The sequence below is a fragment of the Perissodus microlepis genome, chromosome 4 (assembly GCF_051167445.1).
Source record: "Perissodus microlepis isolate ML-2025 ecotype Zambia chromosome 4, ASM5116744v1, whole genome shotgun sequence".
NCBI lineage: Eukaryota > Metazoa > Chordata > Actinopteri > Cichliformes > Cichlidae > Perissodus > Perissodus microlepis.
The window spans coordinates 31,513,746-31,541,038 of NC_140464.1; the positions used below are offsets into that span (position 1 = coordinate 31,513,746).

At 42.1% G+C, this 27,293-nt stretch overlaps 1 protein-coding gene across 2 annotated transcripts; it reads left to right on the plus strand.

Moving 5' to 3' along the window:
- Positions 1-25,929, plus strand: fbxl16 (F-box and leucine-rich repeat protein 16). Of its 2 annotated transcripts, XM_084927078.1 has the most exons (7): positions 6-476; positions 12,374-13,079; positions 14,677-14,919; positions 15,093-15,358; positions 19,589-19,673; positions 19,930-19,993; positions 21,351-25,929. In XM_084927078.1, the coding sequence occupies exons 2-7, from the start codon at positions 12,381-12,383 to the stop codon at positions 21,497-21,499; spliced, it is 1,506 nt and encodes a 501-aa protein (XP_084783204.1). In that variant the 5' UTR covers positions 6-476; positions 12,374-12,380; the 3' UTR covers positions 21,500-25,929. The 2 variants fall into 2 exon arrangements, 1 of the variants encoding a protein (XP_084783204.1); XR_014800138.1 differs by lacking the exons at positions 19,930-19,993; positions 21,351-25,929 and adding an exon at positions 16,190-16,534 and having other exon boundaries at positions 1-476; positions 19,589-19,675.
- Positions 25,930-27,293: the final 1,364 nt, after the last annotated feature.

The window sequence follows — 27,293 nt, forward strand, 5'->3', positions numbered from 1 at the left end:
ACATACACACACGGGCACAGGTAAAGCAGCTGTTGGTGTTTAGTTTTCGGAGTGTGCAGCATGCAGAAGCTGCTGCTCCTCGGGTTACATAAGAAGCAGACACGGTGGCTCTGTGCACGCTGCTGTTCCAGCTGCCCTCGCCTATCTCTTTAAATGAGACTGAGCCTCTCCGCTCTGCGTGTGTGCATGTGTGTGTGGAGGAGAAATTACGAGACAGAAAGGGCCACTGTAGGACTCGGCGATCGAAAACACAATAGACAAGCTCTTGTGCTTGGATGCGAACGACTTTGCAGAGGAGCCGAATGTGGTTTTCTGTCTATGGCGCATCTTTAGCTCGGCGATTGGACGCAGGACCAGCTCGTAATAATTATTTATTTCGCCCATTCTGCGCCGCACCGGTGGAAGAACCGTGATCGAGGCAGCGACAGCGACGTGCTGATCATGGATTAATGCCCGAGTGATTTTTCATCTACAAGGTAAACTGCGGAAAGGGCCGGCCGAGGGAAATGTGTCCGTGATCGCAGGGTGTAGGTGTGTGTGGCGGGGATGGATGGATGGCGTTACTTTATGGCAGCAGCATCCACGCCGCAGCTCCTCCGCGCGCAGCGAGAAAGAGGAGACTGCAGGAAGAGGGTGATGTGGGTGAATGGCGGTGGATGTTTTAGTTCTTTGTGTGCACGGTGAGGCCTTCAGGAGCCGGAGCTGATCAACCGCATCGAGCTGCGTATTGTTAACAAACACAATGACGTCAACGTCTGTCAATGACGCACGCTCTTTCGTTCTTGTTTGTTTAACAATGAAACAGGCTTTAGGAATCCATTTGGACTGCAATGTTTCCTTTGTGTTGCTGTTGTTCCCGGTTCCACCCATGATGCTCTGTCAGCTCTTCTTCATTCTCCGTGGGCCCGCTACGCGTTTCTGCGCTTCATATTTTAAAGGCTCCTTAAGTAGGTCAAATTTAGAAAAAGCAGTATGTTAGGAAAGCCTGCTCCCTAGAGCTCGCTTCGAATTTAAATGTGTGGGACATCTTTTAATAATGCAGTTCAGGATGGTTGTTAGGTCATTCTTGGTAAAGGGCCACATCCTTTCAAATCCACACCCATGCAAGTTTTTCACTTGTGTATGTTATCGAATAAAACCATCTCAGTGGTATCATGAGGGTTCACCAGAAAACAGGTTGTTTCGAGATGGCAAATAGTGATATATTACACGTAGTGATAGACAGCCCGTCTCAGGCTGGCGCTCATTTCCTTTAATCTGACAACAACTAAACCATTGCAGGCTTCACTGGGAGGGATTCTGCTGTTCAGGCGGGGGTCACTCCTGATGTGTCACATGACTTCATTCACACATAGCAACACAAAACAGTAGTTTTGTTAAGTTACGCTCATCATTGATAGAAATGTTTTGGCTATATTGGTCTTTGAGTTGTTCTTTTTCTACAGTGAATGCTCAGCACACACTTTAGACAGCGCTTAAAAATGGTAATTATTTGGTTTTCTTTTCCCATAAAGCAACACAGGGCCAAAGATATACAAAAATAAACATGCAATAAGAATTTAGTGGCACTGTGATTCTACAATGTCTGCCTCCTGGTGAAGTTCTCTTACTTTTCTCTGTATGAACAAATGTGAAAAACAGAATTGTAGGTTTACTCAGGTCAGCACTTTCTCAGTGTGAAGCCGCTATTAAAGAGTTGGAGGAGCCACTCGACAAAGGCCCAAACTGTCAGCCTCAGTGGAGAAGATGCTGGTTCAGATCCAGCCCAGAAACCAATCTGCACATGCCAGGCATGAACTGGAAACATGTGTCACTTTCCACTGTCCATCAAGTTTTACATCACCATTAAATGAGAGGCCACCATCTAAAACTGACACTTTATAAAGTTTATAGTGGATCATGTGAACAAAGAAACGACATTTTTGAAGGGAAGCTTTATGGTGAGAATGTTTGAAGGAGTCGAGGTGAGTCGTTCAACCTGAAGAAAACTGTACCGGCTGCTAGGCATGGCGCTGATACATGTTCTTGGAACTGATACATTGAAGCAGGCAGACATAATTCTTCAGCATCAAAACTTCAGTTAAATAAGTGCATCAGCAAGGCAGAAACACCTGCTGTGGAGCAAGGCATACTAAAGTCGTGGAATAACCTTTCCAAAATGAAACTGGTTGTGTAGCTCACAAGGTTGAGCAAGCGAGCTGTATGCCACAAAAGTACAGCAGAGACCTGAGTGTCGCTTTCCTGTCCACTCTCAACTATTCTGTCGTAATAAAGGTTAAAAAAACTAAACCCAACAGTACTTAAAAAAATCAAGTCTGTGCAGGGATTACAATCATTTAAATTGAACTAACATATCCAAAAACTCGGCTACTAAAAATGTATTTAAAGGGAAACTTACCAAAGGGACAAAGTTGTGCTTTAGAATAGAAGAATCCTCTAACTGTCCCACAGGGGGAGATTTGGTTGTAACAGCAGCAAAAAACACACGTAAACAAACAGAACAGGACACAGAACAGAAACACACACAATCTTCACATATTTACATCATGGACAACAGTTACCAAAGCAGAGTACTGTACCGTTATTAAAATTAAAGAACAAATAAGTGGCAAACTCAGGTTGTAGTGTGCAGACAGAGCAGGATACTGAAAGATGTTTAAATACTTAAGAATATTTAGAATAATTAGAAAAGTGCCGATTGTGTACTTTATGCATAGTTTTGACCCTGCATGTATCATTTTTGTATTCATTTAAAAGCAAGCAGACAAAAAACCCCAAATGCTGATGGCAGGTTTATCATCATGTAGCTCGAGGAAAAGTCAACCCCTTCTTCAATTCATTGGCTTCTAGAATTGAATGTCAAGTCATTCTCCTCACATAAACTCTCCTGAGTGGGTGCGCCCCACCAGAATATACATGTTATTACTATATTACCCAAACAGAGCTCTTAGAAGCTTGTACTTATAGTTTCTAGAGTTCACAAACGCACAATGGGCAGCAGAGTTTTCAGCTGCCCGGCTCCTGTCCTGCTCCAACACACCGTCTCTTAGTTGATCTAAAAATGCTGCTATTGGCTCATGCCGTATCGGGAACTTCCCACCATGACTTCTCTTTATACCTCCCAGGCTTTTACATGCAGCTGTTGAATGTGATTGATTACTCTCTGCCATCATTTTTTGGTGTTTTTTCCAGTTTGATCTTTATTTCTGGCGTCTCTTTTCCAAGTGCATGCAGCAAACGGCTGGCTCTTCTTGAGCCCCATTCTACCTAAAAAACATCCGACCCTTTGGTGGTCCGCTGTTTCTGTGCTGCACCTCTTTTGCCTGCATTGGTCTTCTGGCTGCCCATGTTGTCACAAGTTTCAGATTGTAGTGCTTTTACCAGAGTTTTTGATAATAACATCCTAACTTTATAACAAAAGTATTGCATTAGTCTATATATATGAACATGAAAGGAATGCAAACATACATATTTACATGGTGATGAAAGGTCTTAAGCCATTCATAGACCATCTGCCTCTGAATATGATCATGTGTATTCTTTTCTATTGTAGGGTTTTTGATCCAAAGCAGAATTAGCACATCTGTTTCCTTCTCTTCATATTAAAAGGTGAACAGCTATCTACTCTGACCAGTTGGCAGCTCAGAGGAAAGAGAGAGCTAGAGAGATGAGGACACAACGCAGAGTGGAGAGAGAAGATGCTGAACTCATATTTTATAGCTGTTCACCAAAGCTCTCAATATGTGGTCAAAAGAGATGTCAGTGCTAAGAAGGCCATCACAAGAAATACCAACCAAAACTGTTAGAGAAATTCATGCCAGGTCACCAATCTGATACATTCTTAAGAAAAAGAAATGCAGACAAAGACCACAGAAGATAATTAAAGTGAATGATCTCACACTTCTTTCCTTGGATAAGAAAACTGTCTTTACAAAATCCAAGCCAGTAGCACTGATCCATATCACTATCAAAGTCTACAATCAAGACATGTCTACATGAATGAAAGGCTTACAACACGATGCAAACCACTGTCAGTGCAGGAATGCCAGGATAGAAAAAGCATCTAACACTTCCAGTGGACCTGGGTCACCAGTGTTTATTGATGTGAGTACTGATAGAAATAGCACGATGGATTCTGAGGTGTACACGGCTACAGTTCTGTGAAAAAGTCTTTGCCCCCTTCCTGAATTTTTCTTTTTGCATGTTTGTCACACTGCCACGTTTCATGTCATCAAACAAATTTTAATATTAGACAGAGATAACATGATTAAATGAAACATGCGACTTTGATCAGCCACATTGGAGGGTTTTCTAGCACAAGCAGCCTGAGATGCTTTTTGTCTTTGACGAGACCACTCCATCAGTTACAGCTAGCTCTCCAGCCCCAGACCATCAAACTACCACTGTTGGCATGATGTTCTTTTTATGAAATACTGTGTGAATTTTATACCAGATGTAATAAGACTCAAACCTTCCAAAAAGTTCAGTTTCACAGAATATTTCCCCTAAAGTCTTTTTTTCTTTGGCAAATCTAAGATGAACCTTTGTAACCTTTTTCGGTCGTCTTTGTCCTTTGGGCTAAAATATTATCCTCTGACCTTAACTAAGACGAGTGAGGCCTGCAGTTCTTTAGATGTTGATCTGGGCTTTTTTAGGACTTCTTGTGTGATTTCTTGATGCGGCCTTGGACTGATTTTGTTAGTCTGGCCACTTGTGGAAAGCTTCATCACTGTTCCAGGTTTTCTCCATGTGGTTTACTAAAGCCTTACAATGGTTTTATAACTCTTTCCAGACTTACAGATGTCAGTGACCTACTTTACTTTTCAGGCAGTTCTATTTAAGTGATTTCTTAATTCAGCAGGTCTGACAGAAGGTCAGGCCTGGGTGTGGCATATGAAATTCAACTCAGCTTTCCAAAAAATGTGGTTAATCTCAGATAATTCAGTTCATTAATGACTCTGTTGGCTCTACCCAACAGAGTCATCAGTGACTCTGTATATAAGAACCAATCCATGGTAGATGGACTGGTTCTTATATAGTGCTTTTCTACTCTATCTGAGCACTCTTCATACAACACGCGCCATTCCCTCATTTGCACAAGCACTTTTTTCTACACCTAAGTGCTTTCTATCTAACATTCACAGTCATTCATACTCCAGGGATGCAGTTTGCTCAGAGAGCAAATATGAGGTTCAGTATCTTACCCAAGGATATTTTGGCAAACTGAAGGAGAGAGACCACAAACAAGTGGCTGACAGTGGCTGCAGTAAAGGTTTAGCAGAGCATCTTAAAGGATTCAGCTGTATAAATAAAAAAAAAAAAAAAAGTGTAAGAATAAGAAATGAAAACAAAAATATTTAGAAGTTTTGATAGTTTCTCTAGTTGTCTTGATGCACGCTCAATCATGCAGGTAAGCAAAAAAAGTTGATTCAGTTCATCTGGATGTTTTCAGTGGGAGAAACGTTTCATCATCATCCAGGTGACTCCTTCAGTCTCAGCTGACTGCAGGTTTCCAATCTTATAAACAGGATATTTGCATAATGACTGAAACCAGCCCACTGAAGGAACAATGGGCTGGGAGGTCAGTTCCTTCATCGTTAATATAACTCTCATGACCATTGATCAAAGCTCACTGAAAACGCCACGTCCAGATCAACAGAATCAACCTTTTCTCTAGTTGGTTTTGAGCCTCTGATCATCAGCAGTGTTTTTGAAAAATACTGAGAGAGGAATACATCATGTCAAACGTATCGGTCCAAGTACAGAACCTCGTGGACTCAAGCAACTCATTTACATGAACACACTGGAATTTATCAGTGCAATGAATTTCCTTTAATAACAGCAGTTTGTTTTAGTCATTAACGGTATTGAATCCTGCATCAAGGTCTAACAGGACCTCACCGCAGCAGAGACCCGTTCACAGTTAGAGGCCATAAGACGATCGTCCGTCGCCTGTACTCGTGTAGATTTCTGTAGCTGATTGACAGCAGCCGAAATGCATCTTTGATTAATTGGAAGATAGCTGGGACAAGTAAAGGCTTTTAAGGAATATTGTAATGACAACACCCTTAAAAGACTTCTACATAGTCGACTAATAAAGAGAAACTGATCATATTTAATATTGAAGTAAAACTTCAATAACAAAGTTTAACAGTGTTGTATGGACAGCTCTGATGGACATGTTGAAACATGGTTTGAACTTTTTGAATATATCATAAAGTAGTTTGTAAGTCAGGCATGCTCTCCCCTTCATTCCCTGTTGGTTCCTTATAATAGAATTAGATAACATTGACCTCTGTGGATTGTTTTCACTACAGCACAGAAAATCAGTATGAAAAATGCAAAAGATTCACAACTAAAATGACATGTACAGAAATATAACAACGATTTTTAAATCATATCTTATATTTTATAACATCTTCAGCAGAGATATTCATGACATTAGGTAATATTTATTCTTAATCCCTTTTTAAATAGAATAGCCTTAAGATTAGCCCTGTGAGCGGGTTAGGGTCTCTGTCAGGAAGTGTTTGAACATATACACCTGCCCGCTAACTTAGGTCGGCCAATCAGCAGCTCGGCACCAGAAACTAAGTATAACTTTAGAGGTGACCGTGCATGTTAGGCAGGCCTTTGGCACTCTTTAAGGAGTCGACTCAATTTGTTTCAACATGTTTGATTTTATTTTTCTTTATCCTGTTTGTATATGTACAGCACTGTGTGAAGCCTGGTTTCATGTTAACGTGCTGTATAAATAAAGCTGATATGGTATGGACCTGTGCCTTCATTTAAAAGCACACAGTATTATCCAGTTATTTATTTGTGATGTTGTGATTATTTCCACTGAGGTAATGCAGATGAATATAAAAAGGGCTTCTGGTCAGATTTGGGTATTTCAGGCTAGCTGACTCAGAAGGAATCATCAAACCCTGTTAGTGAAAAGTAAATGAGACTTCGTAAGCTCGGATGTGTTTGGACCTGACAGTTTGTAAGAAGATGAATCAGACGTCCAGTGCTCTGTTTCTCTGCCATGAATATTAAACTGCTGCCATTCTGCTATTGAAATGATTATATATTCCCTATAGTGATACTCAAAGATAGGTATAAACAATATTTTGACTGACAGTGAAGTTTACAGTGGGTGTCAAAATGATTTATAACAGATATTTCCAACAAACAAACAGCTCTGCACCTCACAAAAGTAACATAAAGGAAAAAAGTCCAACATTGTGATGGACTTTTTACATTTGTGAAAAAAATGTAAAAAGTTGTTGTATGGCAGTAATAAATATACTGAAGTTACCAAAATTACTGGGATATAACAGATATAACTAATGTTAATGCAGGGCCTTTGTTTGAAGAAGAATATTTAACAATATTATATTCACTTAGTTCATTTCAGCACTTCCTTTTTGCTGCTACAGGATATTTTAACTGAAAATAAGCAAGCAAGATGAACTTCTTTCTACAACAGCTTGGTGGAGCTGCACAGGTAGCCAATTAAATTAATAACAGTAACATTTATTTGAAGTCATTTTACTTTTTGTAAAGTCTCATTAAAATTATTATCAGTCCCTCGGTGGATAAAAATGTCTCATTTGTAAAACTGCTGTAAAGTTTTATATTTGTTGCTTATTATTATTATCCATCCATTTCCTTCTACTTCTTCCGGGCCTCCTCCCAGGGGGACATGCGCAGAGCGCCTCGCCCAGAGCGCCTCACCCAGGAGGCATCCTTGGAGAGTAGCGACTCTACTCTGAGCCCGTCTCGAATGAAGGAACTTCTCCTACCTCTAAGGGGGAGGCCGGCCACCCTTTTTTCTGCCACTTATATCTGGGATCTCGTTCTCTCAGTCACTACCCAGAGCTTGTGACCATAGGTGAGGGCAGAGCTTTGCTGCCATGCTCAGCTCTCTCTTTACCATAAAGGACATGCAGCATCTGCATCACTGCAGTCATGGCCTCAATCCAGAGCGAACTCGGCCACCACCCCATGTAGCCAACAGAACCACATCACTTGCAAAGAAATCCTGGCCACCAAAATAAAGCCTTCCTGCACCTTCTAATTCCTATAAAATTATGAACAGGATCAGTGACAAAGAGCAGCCATGGCAGAGTCCAGCTGCCACCATGAGTCTGACTGATTTCAATAACGTGGACCAAGCTTCTCAAATTGTTGTATAGGAAACGTACAGCTTGTAGCAATGGGCCACAGATCCCATACTCGCAAAGCACTGTGGTCAAATGCCTTCTCCAAGTCCAAAAAACACATGCAGACTGGTTGGGCAAAATCCCACGCACCCTCAAATCTCCTTGAGAGGACAGAGAGTTGGTCCAGTGTCCCACAACACGGACGTATCTGAGGTTCGACTTATGGACAAATTCTCCTTTCCAGTAGTCTGGCATAGTCCTTCCCAGAGAGGCTGAGGAGTGTGACCCCCCAAGTACTCGGGGGTCTGGTCCATTCGAGTCTTGCCCCCCATCGCCATGCGATGTTGTAGAGATGTGTCAACACAACAACCAGTGACTGAAATATTTAGATTTATTTTAATGTCTAACAACAAACAAACATAACAAAAACACACTAAGACAGTACACACTGTCATACAACCAAAGCCTTATTTGAACCTAAATTTTGCACTACTTTCCTTCAGCTCTTTGAATTTCTTAAAGCCTTTCTAGTTAAAGTCACTGGGTGTCATTCACAGTGCATACATACACATTTGTGCAGGTGCATTTAGCCTCTCCTGTGGCTCAGAGGAGTCCTTACAGTGTTCAGAGTTAAGCAGCACGTCTCAGCTCCTGCTGTGGTCGTGTGGGTATTACGGACAGTCTCAGATTACTGACCTGTAGCATCCTGGTCTTAGCTGATAGGAGTGGCATGCTAGCAGTTGTACTCTGACCTTTGACATCAACAAGACCTTTTCTCCCAGAGAGCCACAGCACTGGATATTTTCTCTTTTTCAGACCATCTCTGTGACGTCATGTATGTTTCTCAAACACCAGCCAACCACATTCACTCAAATCATCACCATTCTGGTCCTCAGCTTGAACTTCACCAGGTCACCTCGACCTTGTCTAAGTGCACTGAGTTGTTGCTAGCTGACTGACTGATTAGATATATGTGTTAGTAAGCAGATGAGCGGGTGTACCTCATGGAGTATATGCTTGGCACATAGATTTATCCTTTAAAGGAAAAACAGAGATAGCAGCAGGACCCTCTAAGAAATGCAGCAACAGGCGGTCTGTGTCGATTTTTTACTCTTTAAAGCCTGAAACTGATATTTGTGCCTTATTCCCAGTCATTTTGTCATGTATTAATATTTTTATTTACAGTGTAGTTTGGCTTTCTGGTTTCCTTCTTGCCCAGTCTTTATGTGCTCTGTCTGGCTTGCTGATTGGATGCCTTTGTATCACCCCTGCTTTTAATACTACTCCACAATTTGGGTTAAAGAAATTATATTATATTCTGTGTTTTTGCATGAATGCCATCCATCACTTTCTTAACTGATGGGCCTGTATCAGTGGTGACAGGGTGGAGGGTCGGGTAGACCCCGGACAGATCAGTGTGTACAAGGCTAACAGGAGAACCCACACAGAAAGGCCCCGGCTAACTGATGGATAACAGGCTAACCACTGTTCACGTCAATTTTATTTATATATCACAAAATCAAACAGTTGCTTAAAAGTGCTTTATAGATTGCCTGAATTATTTCACACAAACTCTTTGCAGTTGTTTCAAATATACAATATTTCATGAACTTTTATTTTTTTAATCAGCTAGCACTGTGGGAAACAGACTCTGACACTCCACAGCTGCACCCACAGTTCATAATGCTGAGTAAGAATTACGTGTGAGGGAACAGACTACTGATATTTCCTGCTAATGACAATATTGTATGTGTACATGTGTTTCCTCTACTCGGGAATGTTGGATTTCATTGAGTGATTTCTATATATTAGTTCTTTTTCCTAAACTTGTTACATCTGTAACAATGTATTATTTAAATAGTCTGTTACAGTTACTGTCTTGGAGCAACTGTAACCCGCATCATTTCCTGTTCTGATTCTGATTTAGTGCTTAAAGAAAGAGAAGCCTGTAATATGGGACAAAAATCAAGACAATTTAATTCAGTTCAGTTTCATTTAAATAGCACCAAACTGTGACAACAGTCACCTTAAAAACATTTAATATTGTAAAGACCCCGATAATCAAAGAACCCTCTGTGAACCCTCGGGGCCAAAAATCTCGTTTTTTACACAGACTTGGCTATTTCATGTGAATCAGCTAAACTCTGTTTAGCACTGCTGCTACGTGGCACAGCAGACTGTGTGTAGCATCATTTTGTGTTATCTGTGTAGTCTTTATGGTAAACTTTGCATCTGTGATATCAGAGGGACTGTTTCAGCTGTCTTTGCTCTGATGGGTTCTCCTGACTTTACTCTGAAGTGTTTGCTTTCTGAAACATTTCATTGTGCTCGCTGTAGCCACAGTTGCTGACAACACTGGCGTATTATGTAATGGATGAACCTTGTTTATGCTACTGCAGAGGCAGTGCCAGTCTGCTGAGGAGCTGACAAGACATGAAAGTGAGAAAATGCACAATGTGTTCTTACTGAAAAGTGCCTTTGTTGTGCATACATGCACATATAGCATATAGCATCACATCTAGCTGTGTTAATAGAACTGGACAGGGAGATAGTGCTGTGCGTCTGAGCACCACAGTCACCATGTTATATAACTGAGTGGTTTGAGCTTTCATGCTACTGATACAGGGAGGGCAGAACAGGCCACACTCCTTTACACTGTGCTGTCTTTTACTTCGATATCATGTCAGGTTCTTTTAAACGTTAGTAAGAAGACCGAGTGTTCAAATAACGGGGTTAGGGCTACCTAACACATTCCAAACGATGCAACATGAGGGTTACTATCTCACACAAGACTACAGACTGGCAGCAGATGGGGATTGAACCAGCAACCCTCTGATTAGTAGATGCCCAGCCTAACCTCCTGAGCTACAGTTGACTTACCTCCAATAGCAGATGTTACAGTAATACCAGCCCTGGTAGGTTCTCTGATGGCAGACTGGTCCTGGCCAGCAAAGTGTGATTCACACTGAAACATGTTAACTCACCTGGATCCAGGTTATCCAGGCCCCACCCTGGAGCCCGGTCTTGGGGACAGCTACATGTGTCAATCCTCCTGTGGACCCTCCGCCCACAGAAAGGCCACGAGCTTCTAGTGCAGTATGGACTGGGCAGCGATACTTGTGGGAGTATCTCTGGGTCTTCTTAAGCAGTGAGGGAAGGAGTGAGGAGCGCTGTGGACCAGTCTGTCATGGTGAACAGAGAACAAAGCTGTGGATTTAGCTCTTCAAATGTTGTGGGTACTGACTGAAAGAATGAGATGACAGATATAGGCCTCTGGTTTCTGAGCTCTCCCAGAGACAGAGACACACTGAAAGGAGCCAGTGAAGTAAAGGTGTCTAACTACAATGCCCCCAGATGGACACAACAGACGGGAAGCCCAGGGTAGATGCTGAGATTATGTTATGATGTCCTGCCAGAGGAGCCAGAGGAGGAGGCTGGGGAGACGTAGGGGGCTGCTGCCTGGACCAACAGAAGGACTTTGTTATTCAGCTGCTGCTTAAATGCACAGCCTTTACTTTGAAGGTGAAGCAGCTCTGCTTCCAGCAAACAGGACTTGTAAAGAATTCCACATGACTCCTACTTCATACAGAATGTGTGCCATTTTAAACACACAGCAAATTCAAAATATTGGACACAACAAGCTTCTGTTTATGAAAATCTACGACATCATGTGGGTAGAATAGCTTTCAAATAAGATGCCAGAGTTTTCACAGTGGACGCAGTTTGGTTAACTTTTATGGTAGCTACTATAATTTGTATGAAACTAATGTTTAGGAGTATAGCTGTAGTTACTGGCTTAGATCAAGAGCACGATGCCAAAGGAAACACACCTGTCCCTCGCACGCCTCAGCACCCGTGCTCTTCCTGGAAGGCCCAGCTGGAAGCACAATAAATGAAACAATATATTTAGACAAACAGCATCAGATCTGCTCACAGTGGTCTAATGAAAGCAGCCATATTTCTGATAGGGATAGTGAAGACTGACAGGAAAGAAAGAGGGGAAGACATGCAGGCACATTATAAATCTGCAATATCAGTTTGAATAGTTTAAAATGACCTCAGATGTGTTAGTCTTGTAAATCAGTAAATTGTTTAAATCTAAATTCATAATCTTTTCCACAGAAATGTGTTAGAATAGTAATTTTTCATTCCTTTGTAAATTTGTCTCCAGTTTTGTCTTTCAGTGTTTAACGGCGCTCTTTGCATTTGCTTTCTTTCACCAGATTCCCAATGTTGAACATGTCCACACCGAGTGAACTGAAGTCCTCCTGTGTGACTCGTAACGGGATGGTGAAGCTGCCTCCCAGCCAGCCCAACGGCCTGGGCAGTGCCAGCATCACCAAGGGGACGCCTGCTGCCAAGAACCGCCTGTGTCAGTCCTCCTCTGTACCCTCCATCCTTCCTCCTCCACCATCTTCTCTATCCTATCACCATCACCACCTGGATGGTCCAGGTATGCCCCACGCTGCAGCTCCTCTCCTGCCCTCTGAGCCTGGGAAACCTCTGGTGGGTCTGAAACCATCTCTTTGCCAGCTTCCTCCTCTCACCCTGCCCAAACCTGTACTGCTGGAGCGCCAGCTCGTTCTGGATGAGAAGCTGCTCAACCGGCTGCTTTGGTACTTCACCACAGCGGAGAAATGTGTACTGGCGCAGGTGTGCAAGACGTGGCGCAAGGTGCTGTACCAGCCTAAGTTCTGGGAAGGAGTGACACCCATCTTGCATGCTAAAGAGCTGTACACCTTACTGCCCAATGGGGAGAAGGAGTTTGTCAGCCTCCAGGCCTTTGCTCTGCGTGGATTTCAGTCGTTCTGTTTAGTCGGTGTTTCAGACCTTGACATTTGTGAGTTCATTGACAACTACCCGCTGTCCAAGAAGGGTGTTCGGTCAGTCAGCCTCAAGAGGTCCACAATCACAGATGCTGGTTTGGAGGTAAGTCGCAGTGTGTTTGGAATAAAACGTTCAGTCCAAGCCATACCTGCAAAAGTGGAGCCATTCCAGCTCTTCCTCGCAGTTTCATCGGCAGTGAAAGCACCACCATCGATGTACCAATTTATTATCACTATTTGTGGATCGAGCCATGTAGATTTTACTTCCCCGTGTCTTAAATTGCATTTGTGTTTGATCTTTATGAACTGCTTTTTTTCTTCTCCTCTTTTAGTTCATGCTACACCCTTATTTGAAGATGAATACAGTTTTTGTTTCCAGACACCTGGTTTCACCTGTTAGCACACACATTACTTTCATTCATTCATTATTCTCATTTCTTGTGTTACAAAGTTCAGTCTGAAGCACAGTGTGAAATGAGCACAGAGAAACCACCTTTGGCTCACTTTCCCTGACACAAACCACGTGTGTTTTTATCACAGTGAACAGTAGAACGTGTATTTTGCTGAGACAAACTGGTGACATGTAACCAGCAAAACAGAGATTTTAAATAACTGGCAGCTGTTGTACTTTTACCCAAACTGTTTCTGTCTTTAAATCAGGTTCAGCCCTGATATTTAAGGCATCACTGCTGATGACACTAATGCAGCAACAATATTATAAAAGTCTGTGAATTAGACTCTTTCCGCTGAAAATAAAAGGACTTGTAACCAGTGACAACTGTTGCATGAAACATGGGATTGATGTGTCAGTAATGAGAGCAATGATGGATTTTGCATAAAAAATGTTTCAGTTGTATTTGCTTATATGTGTTAGCTCAGACAGCTGATTTGTCACCTTGATCATTGAAGCTTGATTGATCGATGGTCTTTGTCCTGCTGACAGAGTGCCAGTTTTAGGTTTCCTGAACACAGAAAGAGGACAGCTGATCACTTCATGGTCAGCTTAGGTTTGTGCTGGAGCCTGTACCAGCTAACGCAGGGCTAACGCAGGGCTAACGCAGGGCTAACGCAGGGCTAACGCAGGGCTAACGCACAACCATACACACTCACATTCACACCTTTCACTGTCCTGTGGGAGGACCCCACAGTGATTGGATGATTACTAGATATTTTAAAACTGGCTTTTAGATCAGAATTTATGGTTCTCCTGATCACTCTTATTGATTAGCTAGTCCCCATAGTGGCAGTGTGTCAGTAATAGCAATCACAGCTTTCTAACACATGGTATATTGAGAATGAAAGATTGTGGGCTTGAGTTTTTTTTCATCCATCTCATTAATCTGAGCACAGATGTAGATTGTATTATTGCAGGGTCTTTACCTTGTAATAATAACAGCCTTGAGGCATCTGTTGTTGCCATTTGGCGCTGTATAAATATATAAAATTGAAATTAACTGAACTGAAAAATTTACATGACTGCTGGTGTCAGTGAGCTCACCATAAAACCTGTGGGTTTATTGCATGTCAGACACTACGTCTGATAGTGATGACCTCAGGACTTTCTCTCCTCGCTCTGTAGCCTCATACAATGATTTCGTTCATTCATTTTTTTAGATAATATGTTGTCCAGCACTGGCTCAGGAGACTTTACAGTGTCTGTGGGTATAATTACATTTCACATGTTATTTCTTGTGTTTCAGGTTATGTTGGAGCAAATGCAGGGCCTGATGCATCTCGAACTGTCAGGCTGCAACGATTTCACAGAGGCTGGCCTCTGGTCGAGCCTCAACGCTCGCCTCACGTCCCTCAGCGTCAGTGACTGCATCAATGTGGCGGATGATGCCATTGCTGCTATCTCACAGCTCCTGCCCAACTTGTCAGAGTTGACCCTGCAGGCTTACCATGTCACTGACACAGCCATGGCCTACTTTACAGCCAAGCAGGTAGGAAGTTAAAATAATAATGATATAAAGTGCTGCCTAGTTTAGCTGTCCTCAAGCTTTTTTCTATATTGGACTTCTTAGAATCCAAACAACTTTTTTGGCTTCATCTTTCGTAATGGCAGTAATTCCTTACTAGTTACTGACATAATTAAAAAAGTAAAATTCCTCCACAGGGCTACACCACCCACACTCTGCGGCTTCACTCGTGCTGGGAGATCACCAACCATGGTGTGGTAAACATGGTCCATAGCCTGCCAAACCTGACTTCTCTCAGTCTCTCTGGCTGCTCCAAGATCACAGATGATGGTGTTGAGCTGGTCGCTGAGAACCTGCGCAAGCTCCGCAGCCTGGACTTGTCTTGGTGCCCTCGGATCACGGACATGGCTCTGGAGTACATTGCCTGCGACCTGCACAAGCTGGAAGAACTGGTGCTGGACAGGTGAGTGTTCTTTGCCGTCCTGCGCACGTAGACAGAGTCTGTAATCAGGTCATATTTATACAAAAGGAAGTTACGATAATTAATCTGCTTCAGTGGCAATAAAGATACAACTCATGCTCATGCAGGTATTACGGTTAGGGATAAAATGTTTACTGGGCAAAGGTTACAGATGTGGAGGTGTGTGCTGTGTTTCTCATCCATCTAGCAGTGCTAATCTGCAGCCAGAATGAACTTATTTTGCTTAAGGTCACTTTAATACATGGAGGGCCTGCTGTCTGTGAGAGCTGAATAGTGGACAACCTGCTCTACAGCCTGAGTTGCAGCTGGTGTTTTATTGGTGCAAGAACTTGTAGACTTGGCCAATTTATCTTTAACACAGTGATGATTTAGTATGCATCAAGTGATTTTCTAATATTTAAGTGTCCATTTCAGTCCTCACATTTGAAGGCAGCACCTGTGCGCCACATGTTAGTGCACTGAGCTCCTCTGCTGTCAGTGTGAGGAGCATTTGTCGAGTGCAGTAATGTTCTGGGACAGGAAGAAACATTTTCATTTAAGGCCTTTACACACTAGACGCATAAAATCTTTTAAAAATATTTTCCGACTCATCTATCTGTAATAAAGCCACTCACACCGAATCTGCAGCTTTCATTTTTTAGAACTATAAGCATATCTGAACAATCAGACCTCTGATTGGGCAACAAGTGCACTTGTAATTTAAAACACACATTGGTACTATATGGAAACAGTAATCCTGTTTTACCTCAGACACGCAGGTAGATGCTGCTCCGGGTCAGTCGGCTCTCTGAAATGATTTCTCTGCCTCCTCAGATGTGGTCCCAACTCTCCCAACAAGAGCTCAAACTACCCCACTCACATCCTGAAATATGTACAAACGCAGTCGTGAAGCAACTTCCACTCCTGGATCAAACCGTGAAATCCTCCCCGCTGCCGCCTTTCCTGGGAAATGGATGAACCGAGAATCTCACTTTCTTCCTTTTCTTATTCAGAAACACAGCTCATCATCGCCTAATGTCAACTTTCTTTTTTTCACAGTGTGTTTTTGAGGATGACGATTTGCAAGAACACAAGGCTTTCAGTGTGTGTGTACACAATGCACTGCAAGTTTGCCTCTGAAAAATCTGAACTTCTTCTCACTTTCCCCCAACATGCTCAGTGTGTAAACACCTTTACTCATTCATTATTCATGTAACAATGACAACATGTTGTTGCTGTTGTATCATAGCTTGCTGTAGTTAGATAAATAATATTAAATATTCAGTGAATTTCAGTGAAAAACTAAATTTCAGTAACACAGGAAGTACATTTGGATTCCATCAATGTTCTGATTCAGGATGGCAGGGGGCCAGAGCCTATCCCAGCTGTATAAGCTGGACAGGTCACTAGTGTGAGCTTGATTATGTCATTGGGGTACTAATGTGTTTGTGCTGTGGGGCTTGACACTTCATGTAAGCTCACTTGTTATTTTCTAATTTAAATTCAATTCAATCTTATTTGTATAGAATCAAATCACACCAACGTTCTCCTCACTATTATTAGGTAAGACCCTACAATAATACAAATGACACCAACAGTCAGACAACCCTTTATGAGCAAGCACTTTGGCGACAGTGGGAAGAAAAAACTCCCTTTTAACAGGAAGAAACCTCCAGCAGAACCAGGCTCAGGGAGGGGCGGGGCCAGTTGGGTGTGACTGGAGGAAGATGGGATAAATAACACACTGTGGAAGAGAGCCAGAGATGAATTATAATGTATAATTTAATGCAGAGAGGTGTAAAAACAGACAGTGAGTGAAAAGATAGTAAGAGAAGGAGAAATGCTAAGTGAATCACAGGAAGCCAATCTAAGGGAAGATTCAGGCTCTAACTATATGCTCTGTCAAGAAGACAGGGTGTCTGTTTCCAGAATGCAAGCTGCTTAGATACCATATTTCTAAGATTTTCAGGGCCGAGTACAATAACCTCAGTTTTATCTGAATTAAGAAGCAGAAAGTTAGCGGCCATCCAGGTCTTTATGTCTTTAAGACATTCCTGCAGTTTAACTCATTGGTGTGTGTTATCTGGCTTCATGGACAGATAGAGCTGGGTGTCATCTGCATAGCAGTGTAAATGTATGATATGTCTTCTAATGATGCTGCCTAAGGGAAGCATGTATAATGTAAACAGAATTGGTCCTAGCACTGAACCCTGTGGAACTCCATAATTAACCTCAGTGTGTGAAGAGGACTCTCCATTTACATGCACAAACTGGAGTCTATTAGATAGATATGATACAAATTCTTTAACATTCTCCTTTTACTTCGGTTGCTGTTTACACACAGTTGGCTGCAGCTTTCCCGCCACTAGCCACACACACTGACAGCAACAAACACAACACAGACCCTAGTTCCCATTTTGAAGCCGGCGGGGTCATGATTGCGGATGCCGTGCAGGTGCGTCCACCTTCCCTGCAACGGCACCGCAGACCGCGCCCTGCCACAAGTACTTTTAATGCCTACAGCATGCTCTAATCTCTGTAATAAAATGTATTTTATTTATTTAAATGTAACCATTCTGGACCACACACTCAGCTCTTCGTCACAGTCTCAGACTGTCCTGTGTGTTCTCCAGCTGGCCCATCATTCCACTCTTTGGCTGTGTTTTCTAACTTACAATATCCGTATATGCCGGATACCGTACCAAAGATAAAATACTTTGCAGACTTTTGCAGATATTGATTTTCAGTTTGATGTCCTACAATTGCATCTCTTCCATAACATCCTGTTGCACCTCCAACTTCCTCGAAACAGCATGACAACAAAAAGGATGTAAATCCATCCCTAGTGACTTTCCCAGTTCTCATAGTGAATTACTGAGACACATCATCTCAAACTGGAAAATTATTTCACATCTCAGCAACGAATGCCTCCGGTTGTAACTGATAAGTGCTTCTGTTTACATCGCGTCAGTGAAACAGTCAGCCAGGGTTAGGAAGTGTGTTTACTGCTGTTTTGAGAAAGCAGATGTATCTCCATCCCGATCCCTAGCTGACTAGATTTTTGAAAACCATGACATCAGTCTTCCGACTTCAGTCTCACCTCTGACCTCTGAGACTGTCTCCTTCCATACTGGTAGGCAGGGGCTCAAAGACAAAAAGACAAGCAAACATACAATCAAGCATCAGCTCTCACTGCCTGCCTTCCCTCACCACTGTCTGATGATCCTTCCAGTCGTGTAACTGCAATAATGTGCTCAAATCCTCTTCCCGAAATCTTTATTTTCTTACTAAGTTTCCTGTCATACTCACAAGAGCCATTATATATATTCCTGTAGCCAGTCTGAGAGACATGACGCTGGTTTAAAAAAGGATCCTCGCGGTAAATAAAATACCTCAAATCCTTGTCAGCAAAGTAATTACAATGAAAATACTTTGAAAGGTCCTGCAGTGATTCCAGATCCCAACACACTTGGTGGAATTCCACTAAAGTAAAAAGTCATATATCTGTAGATGTAATCAGTTTAAAACCTACATTCAGTTATAATTTTACAGTGACAATGTGAATTTGACTGTAACGTTTGGAGGCCCTCCTCACCATGATAGGACAGTAGAGTCATGGCACTGATGTCTGAGACCTCAGTAGTTTTTAAAGTTAAAAACCTAAATAACTTTTGACCTGTTTTAAATGTAATTTAAATGTAAGTGAATGGGTAACTATACACTGATATCCTCCCTGCTGCTGGAACATCTGGAGGGAACATCTGTGTTTGCAGACACACACACACACACACACACACACCTGACTTTGTTGCCCATAGCAGTTGGCTGCTGTTTGGTTGCGAGGACTGAAAGTTGAACCAATATTATTCTAAACGATTTATGAAGTTTATTCACTCAAACACACTGTTTCCATGTGGTTTCCAGTTCAGAGTTTCAACAGAATCACAGTCAGAATTCAGTGTTTTGTTTCTAAATTCGATGGATTTGACAGATAGAGTTTTGCTTCTTTAAATTCTGCCAGGTTTCCTTTGTTTGGCAAATAGCATGAATACAAACACTTCTTTCTGACCTCTTTTACAACCTCGTCAACATCAAAAATAAATGTCACGATCTGCTCTCTGAGAGCACGCTCTAATAAGAAAGTCCTGTGTAACCACGTCTACACACAGTCCTCCACTCAAACGTGGCGTCATTAGATGAAGGTGTAATGTTGCTGATTGTGTGTGATTTTAGGTGTGTACGGATCACAGACACAGGCCTGGGATACCTGTCTACCATGTCATCATTAAGAAGTCTCTATCTGCGCTGGTGCTGTCAGGTAACAAAAACATGACATTTATTGGAATTGTAATTTAAAAAAAGAAAAAACAAGGCAGCATTAAAGATACAGCATCTGTACATGCTGCAGTGCAGCTATAGGAACAGACTGTAGCTGACACCATACGGCTCTCTCTTATTCTTCATATAAACCTTGCAGCTTCTGTTGCTTTAACAGTAATAGGATCTTACTTCTAACATATTATATCCAGGCTAAGCAGTTCTGGAATTTTAAATGTCATTTGTCGTTGTTGCAGGTGCAAGATTTTGGACTGCAGCATTTATTTGGCATGAGAAGTCTTCGCCTACTGTCTCTTGCAGGTATGATCATCTTGATCCATCTTTCCCCAAATAAAGTCCTTTATAATGTGGGTCTGTTGTATCCGAGTTAGTGACACGCTTTCAGCGTACAACCCTGTTTGTAATATAATATATGGAAATAAAAACAGAAGGCACTGATTAACCATGGCACACTGCAGGCCTCCAGATTCCTTTATGGTTTCATCTGGTGACATTTCGAACACACCTGCTCTTCATCAGACAAGAAACATCGAGCAGCTCCATCTGAAATCCTGTGTGGGCAGTGGATGGTAAATGCACAGGTGCTTATACAGCACTTTTCTGCTCTCCCAGAACAACAGTTAGCTATTCTCTGATGGAGAGTTTATCAAAGAGTATTTAGACACTGAAATGGGTCAAAATGCATGATGTATCATTATTATGCTAATTTCCTGCTGACCTCACACAGGCTGGCCAGGGGCAGCCAATAGGATTGGATGTGGCCGGCCGGCTGAACGATGACTGTGCCAGTCCAAAGTGTCTGAATGTGTCAAGTGTTTTGACTGACACTGTAATATTAAAAAAGGTGCAGAATCACACAGCTAGTTAAGTTGAGTGCAATACTCGGTTTTGTTTGCTACAGAGTCTTCTGAAATGAAATATATGCAGGGGTCACATATTTCAAGAACTTAGTTGCAAAGAATTTGTGAAGTTTGTCATCTGCAGCACACAGTCATGAAAGCATCTGTATGTTAGCGGCACTCTTGCAGGAGTAACTGGTGTACAGCTGTTCCACTCTTCTAGACTAAGAATCCAAATGCCCTCTCTGGGAGTTACAGTCCCTGGGAGTCCTGTTACCACTTAATAAAAACGGAGATCTAAAGGACTAGCTTCAATATTATAACAACTCAACCAACCTTGATGTGTTAAGCATCTGTCGTTTATTATTCCACCAGAATGTAGCTGCCATCACCAGTGTGTGAATGTGTGTGTGAATGGGTGGATGACTGGATGTGTAAAGCGCTTTGGGGTCCTTAGGGACTAGTAAAGCTATACAAATACAGGCCATTTACCATTTACCAGAATAACCAAAGGACTAAATGAGGAAATATCCTTCAACAGAATAGGAGTGTGCAGTCAGTGCACACGTGCAGTGTGCTCCTCTGCTCTTTTGTCTGTATGTTGTTCCTGATTCCACATTTTGAGCATCTGTATGATTATGTGATCGTAAATGTAGGCTGTGTGCTGTCGCTGTGACATAACAAGCCATTAGAAAATATCATCGTTTTCACTGCTGACAGACTTTTTATGGAATAAATATTAATCACCGGAGAGAAGCGATCAGTGCTTTTCTTTAGCAAGCCCACAGCTGAAGTGTTCTTCTGCTTTGTTCTCCTAGGCTGCCCCCTGCTGACCACCACTGGTCTGTCAGGCCTCATCCAGCTACATGAGCTGGAAGAGCTGGAGTTGACTAACTGCCCCGGAGCAACTGCTGAGCTCTTCAAATACTACTCGCAGCACCTGCCTCACTGCATGGTCATCGAATAAGGCCCATGACCGACAGACCAACATACTTCCTGTTTTTCTCACTCTTATACTAAATGCTAACTGCTCCTCTTGTAACACTGTTGCTCATTACCTGACCCTACACCCAGCCCGTCTTCCTCCACACCACTCCATTGAGTAGACTGACCCACAGCTGGACAGAGAGGAAGGAACTCAGACGATGGTACGTGCCAGACCGGGACGATAATGGGATGGTATCTGAGGAGATGCTGGAGTAAAGAGTTTGATGTAACATCTCGTCTCAGAGCAAGTTTTTTTCCTGGCTGTTGTCTACAGAGAAGACGGCATCTTCAAAGACTCTGATAGTGTTGACTTAATGGATACTGAAGCGAGTGACGGGCAGATGCAACACGGGAAATAAGAGAAATGGAAATAAAGATTGATGTGTTTTAGCTGTTGGAACTTACATACGCGGTCACACGCCGTAAACATCCTGTATATGGTGAAAGCAGTCAGTGTAAGTCCTCAACACCACGAGGACTGACATCTCAGACTGAACCCATCAGTCGGTGTAATATAAACGCTCTATTCATTCTTTTTCTCAGAAGTATTTGGCGCTTCAGTTTTCTTTGTTTTGGGAAAGCCATATGTCATCCCACCATACACCACATGCCAGCTGGAAAAAAACAAGAACAGTTCAATCAGTGACGACAGGGATGGGAACATCTCTCTTTTTCTCCTTTGTGTGTCAAGTGTTCGTTGTGGACTTGGAGCGACCCATCATTTCGGAATAAAACCACCACTCCTGAAAACTAAAGTAATAAGAAACCACAAACAAACAATCGCATCTGTTCACGTCTGGTTTGATTTGGGGGTTTGCACTCTGGTGTGTTCCATTTGGTTTTGTGCTCCTTTCTACAGTTTTTGCACACAGGTGTAGTTTACAGGCCTGGAGGAGACACGGTGAGAGAGTCTGCTAACGATATGATGCTCGTGTCTGAAATGGTGAATAGAAGTGGATTACAAATGTGACGGGACATGTGCTCTCAAGTTCAGTAAAGGGTTTTTGACTTCCTGAACTTTGAGTGTAACGTTTAGTGTCTGAATTTGAAATTGAGCTCACTGAAGCTACTTATTTATTGTGTGCAGTTTGCTAAAGCCAGGTTACTTTCAGGCAGTGAATGCAGGTGGGTTGCTGTTGGTGTTCAAATCAGAGAAACTATTCAAAACTACTTTAAACTATTAGAACAATGTCCAGTAGAAACAAGAGTCTCATTGGAGAGAAATGTTGCCACTAAGCCACAGTCAGAGAAATCATTTGATGTAAAAACAAACAGCATGAATGAGGTTTCACATTTTCAGTCCAAACTGGGCTCTAAGCTGCCTTCTTCTGGCCACTGGTTGTAAAATGACACTGGTAACCATGACATCAGTAACTGGGAATCCCGCGGGTCCCCTCCTAAAGGCAGGAGCAGACAGGTGTAGGTATGCCAACCCTAACCAAACCCCTCTGACCCAGTCGACATCAGCTGTAAACTGTAAAGTGAGCAGCATAACACTGACCAGGGCTTTGGACTGCTGAAGCGATAACTACTCACAGTGTTTGATTCTACAGTACATACAGTAGGTAATAAAAGACAAAAGCTCCCCGTAAGCCAAAGAATCTGAGAGTCGTTTTCCACCCCGACAGAGAGCCTCCATCCTGCCTCGCTGGTTGAAGAGACGTATCAGCGTCAGCCATCGTTTGCTTGTGACAAATGTTGCTTAAATGTGGCTGCTTGTTTCTAAGTGACGACGGTGAAACGGACCGACTGTACGAACAATGTAGAGCATGCATGTTTTTAGTTGGTCTGCCTTTTTGTTACAGATCGGTTCCTTTTAGATGTTCTTCAGCATTTCTTCATTGGACATGAATACATTTATTTATTCATGTATTTATTTATTTATTTAAATCAGTTTGTGTCTGATGTAATTTATTTATTGAAGAGATATTCTTAAATCAATTTTGTGTTTGTTTGAGAACTTGCTTTTAATCTGGACTTATTTCATTTATTGCTGTCACTGCTGCGATGATTATTATAACCACCATGAACCACTGACATCAGTGAAGTGTCAGACTACACAGAAGCATCTTATTTTCATCTGTTCACTTCTGCTGACTGTGGTCCCCTTTCTTAAAAATAAGGGAGCAGAAATTGGCAATTTTCTAACTATTTGTGATTGTCCTGAATATGGTAACAAAATTTATATATACACACACGCACATATATATATATGTGCGTGTGCGTGTGTGTGTGTGTGTGTGCGCTTGTTGAAGATTGAATGGAAGATTATTAACACAATACTGGATTTGATTGATGTAAATAAGATCGGAGCATGATCCAGCACGCTTGTTCTAACATACCACTTTTATTAGTTTAGAGAGAGACTTTTAAAAACACTTTATGGTGGCATGATAAACGGATGGTTTTCTTATTAGTCTGACTCGCTGCTTAAGTGAAAATCTATTTTTATACATCACCACACTCACTTCCAAGTCCTGATTACCGTGCCCTTTGCAGGTATTTGCAGATTAACTCAGCATTTATTCATTTATTCAAATTTCACTCAGAGTTTACGTTAGGACATGAACCAAAAAGGACAGTTTAGTCATGTTCTTATACGCATCATTGAAGTCAGTTTTTAATGAGTAATGCACAACGTGCGATTGAAATCGCTCAGCTGTCACACTGTGTTGTGCACCACGCTCCTGCCTCGACTCCTGATCAGCTGTGTTTGTGCTCTGTCAGTATTTTTGCTTTGGATGAGCTTCCAACAGCTTCACATATATGTTTACGTAGGAGCGCTGGGATGCACAGCTGCATCCTCACGACAAACAACAGCAACAAACTCAACTCCATCATCTGCCCTTATTTTGAGTCATTTCTACTACAGTATTGTGTCTACATCTGAGGAGCGCAGCTTTACAAAAGCAGCCAAATAAATCGTTTACTGAATATGACACGCAGACACACACAGTGTGTGCTGATTCCTTATCTGACCATACAATGACTGAGAGGAAGTGCAGGCCTGAGAGCTTCTTGTGTCGTACTTGTACCTGCTGAGGTTTGAAAAAGAATCTTTCCTTCTGAACAACAAAGTGGTTTGGATTCATGAAAACATGAAACGAGCTGATGTGTGTATATTTAGTGACAAAATCCATTTTGTAATACTAGTTAAATAAACATGTACTGCTCTAAACTACAGGTTGAACTATGTAACAACAGCTTGTGTCCAAATAATCTGAGTTAAATCACTTCCTGTGCACGTGTTCTGAAGCTCCCAGGCACGTCATCCTGTTCACTTCTTTTCACGTGACACACATGAGCTGAAGTCTAGCCATCACTTATAACATATTAATGTAAGGAGCTTGGAAAGAAAGTGACTGGACTGTTTCTGTTTCTTGAAGATGTTCCAGCTCTTATCCAAGTTCTGAGACCAGCTGGTGGAGAGTCCCAGATTTTAAGCCAGCTAGTGGGACGTGTTCCTTACTATGGTCGGTGACCCAGTATTGGATCTTCCTTTTTTTGTTTTTTTGAAGTGCAGTAGAACTGGATGCTACACATTCAGACAAAAACTGCTTCATCCCAAGGACAAAAATCCTGACACAAACTAAACAACGTAGTGTAAGCTGTGCAGAGCAGCAGGGAGTGCTCCGAGCACAAACAGCCACTCTATAAACACACGGCACTCCACAGGACTCTGCTATGAGTCTGCATCCAAAGGTCAAAGGTCACTCTTTGAACACCGCTGTGAGACACCAGCTGTCTGCCACACGATATGTGATATATTCACTATGTGACAAACCTCTGCTGATTCATTTTGCACCTCGGCTCATGCGATGAGGCACATAATCAATAGTGGGTCAATGACCCTCTTACTCCCACTAAGGCTCACATACCTGGGACCGTCCACCAGTTGGTCTCAGAACAGAAATCTTTTTGAATAAAACGTCTTCAAGAAATTTAAAGAAGTCCAGTCGCTCGTTAGATTACCATGTCCTGGATGACTGAGAACCTACACACACACTTATAACATATAACATACATGTGGCCCTCGAGCCGTCAGCCACAATATTTTACCAGAGAGAAGAACGACAAAGACAAGGCCGTGCAAAGGACTCCCCCAGAATAGCTAAGAAATGCTCCGACGTCCTGCCCCCACGCTGAGTTAAGGGCTGCTTTTTCACATCAGTCTCATTTCCCTTGTCTGTACTTTGTGACACAGAGAGGTACAACTTCATAATGTGCTGATCCAAATGAGGCAAACAGTTCAATCACAGTTGTACATTGTGTAAAGTGTTGAGAACAAAATGATGTAACTATGATGGAAACCAAAATCCAACATAACCCTTAGACGACAGGATTCAAACCTGCACCATACGATGATACTGAAACACTTTTATGAGTAAAACAATAAATAAATTAAAACTTTGTTGCACATCTTTCTTTTGGATTTTCTAAAGCGTAGGTTCAAAGTATGACACAATGTAAAATGTGTTGACATTTTAGGAGGAAAGTCAGATTTTAAGAATAGCACTGATATCCTGTCATCTTTCCAACCAAACCTTTCAATCTTGAAAGCATGCTGCAAAGACTGGAGGGAGGAAGGAGCAGCTGGTCTGTAGAGATGAAAGTATTTCTCTGTTTTTAATGCCTCAAGTGTTTCACTGACTGCAATCAAACATCACATATACAAGTAAAACGTGGATTGCAAATACATTATTATTTACATTAGCTGGTTTTGATGGCAGCCTGGAGAAATCGTCTCTTTTTGCACAACAAAAAGGTTCATTTGCACATGGAGCCGAGCCCGATGGACAGGATGAGATGCTGACCTGGATCTTCTGCATGGCTGCAGTTGGAGGTGAGCTCACAAGCGTGTGTGTGTGTGTGTGTGTTGTAAAATACAGCAGGTTTTTAAAAGAAAGACACGAGTGACTGGTTTCTACTGCAGACTGAGACTGTTAACCAAGGCTAACATGTTTAACATAACAATGGAAACACGTGAGACTAAAGGGAAAAACTGAGGAAAGCTAAATGTGAGAGAACCAGCATCAGACAGATCGATCTGAGACCCCAGCTCACATTTTGCTTTGAGAGAATACCAGAACCTTCTACTGGACTTAGGCTACGTTCACTCTGCAGGTCTTGATGCTCAACTCCGATTTTTTGATCAAATCCGATTTTTTTGTCTGCTCGTTCACACTACAAATAAAATGCGACAGCAAACGCGCTCTAGTGTGAACGCTCAAAGCGGCCGCATGCGCAAAAGAAGACGTCACACACAACGCGCTCTGTTTAGACCCAGACCAACAGTGTTGTTTGACTGATGGCCTTAATATAAAGACTTCACGTTTCCCAATTTTGCTTTAAGTTATTTTCTTATTTACATAATAATGTAAATAACCTAATAATGATCCTTATTGCTGTTTTAGAGGAGCGCTGCTTCTAGCTGCAGATTTCTGTCAGAATCTGCAGATTATACAGTACAAAGAAAATGTTCACGTTTCTCCAACGTTGTCTTCCCAGCAGTTTCACCGGATGGACAGGAAGCGTTCGCGATGTCTTCTCCGGCGCTGATAATTGGCGTCTGTCTTGTGTCAGTGACGTAAAAGACGGATTTAATGCGACATGACCATCAAACAGCAGTCGCTTTCTAAAACATCAGATATGTATCAGATTCAGTACCACATACGAAAGTGACCCAGATCGGATTTGAAAATATCGGATTTGTGCCGTTCACGCTGTCACACCATGATCGGATAGGAGTCGCAGAGGGTCAAAAAATCGGATTT

Coding starts and splice junctions, on each gene's coding strand:
- fbxl16 (XM_084927078.1), top strand. CDS start 12,381: ATGTTGAACATGTCCACACCGAGTGAACTGAAGTCCTCCTGTGTGACT. Junction 13,080..14,676: donor TCACAGATGCTGGTTTGGAG/GTAAGTCGCAGT, acceptor CTTGTGTTTCAG/GTTATGTTGGAGCAAATGCA. Junction 14,920..15,092: donor CCTACTTTACAGCCAAGCAG/GTAGGAAGTTAA, acceptor ATTCCTCCACAG/GGCTACACCACCCACACTCT.